Source organism: Merops nubicus, unplaced genomic scaffold (genome assembly GCF_000691845.1).
Source record: "Merops nubicus isolate BGI_N331 unplaced genomic scaffold, ASM69184v1 scaffold48408, whole genome shotgun sequence".
Classification (NCBI taxonomy): Eukaryota; Metazoa; Chordata; class Aves; order Coraciiformes; family Meropidae; genus Merops; species Merops nubicus.
The window spans coordinates 1-677 of record NW_008624721.1 but is presented as its reverse complement, the minus strand read 5'-3'; the positions used below and the strand labels follow the sequence as shown (position 1 = coordinate 677).

Below are 677 nucleotides of genomic sequence, written 5' to 3'. Positions count from 1 at the left end.
AGCCCAGGTGTGGTGAGGAGCAGCTGAGGGACCTGGGGGTGCTGAGCCTGGAGCAAAGGAGGCTCAGGGGAGACCTTCTGGCTCTCCACTGCTCCCTGACAGGAGGTTGGAGCCAGGTGGGGGTCGGGCTCTTCTCCCAGGGAAGAAGAAACAGTTTTTCTCTTTCACTTGCTCACATTTCTGAGTGAAAAGTCATTTTCCTTTAAAAAAAAGTCTTTTCCTGGCTGCCTCCCGCTCATCCCTGCCCTTGTTGTTTTCCAGACTTTTGCCTGTGCAAGAAAACTTCCTTCTGAAGTTTCAGGTAAAATAAAAACAATTCAAAACCCTCTACCCCATCCCTGTTCCCTGTTTGTGCATCCGTGGCCCCCTCACCCCACTGTCCCCTGCCACTGCCCAGGGGATGAAGCTCTCCTCGGAGGAGTTCAACGCCATCTTTGCCTTCTACGACAAGGTAGGGAGCCAGCTCCTGGGAAATCGCCCCAAATCCACATTACCCACCCCAAAAAAAAACCCCACCCCACCTCCAAACGTTTTTGGTCGGGTTTGGGGCTGGGGGTTGTGGGGCTCATGTCCTTCCCCCTGCTGATGTTCCTCCCTCGTTCCCCAGGACGGGAGCGGCTTCATCGATGAGAACGAGCTGGATGCGCTCTTGAAAGACCTGTATGAGAAGAATAAGA

The 677-nt window shown here is 53.9% G+C and overlaps 1 protein-coding gene across 1 annotated transcript in view; it reads left to right on the top strand.

Annotated features, from left to right (window-relative positions):
• The window catches only part of CALB2 (calbindin 2), a gene marked incomplete at both ends in the record, with an annotated part of 2749 nt that extends 2076 nt beyond the window's left edge, over positions 1–673 (top strand). The window contains 3 exons of the mRNA XM_008945428.1: positions 262–301; positions 398–451; positions 608–673. Of these exons, the coding sequence (XP_008943676.1) occupies positions 262–301; positions 398–451; positions 608–673 (160 nt within the window). The remainder of the gene's footprint in view (positions 1–261; positions 302–397; positions 452–607) is intronic.
• Between the last annotated feature and the right edge of the window lie 4 nt (positions 674–677).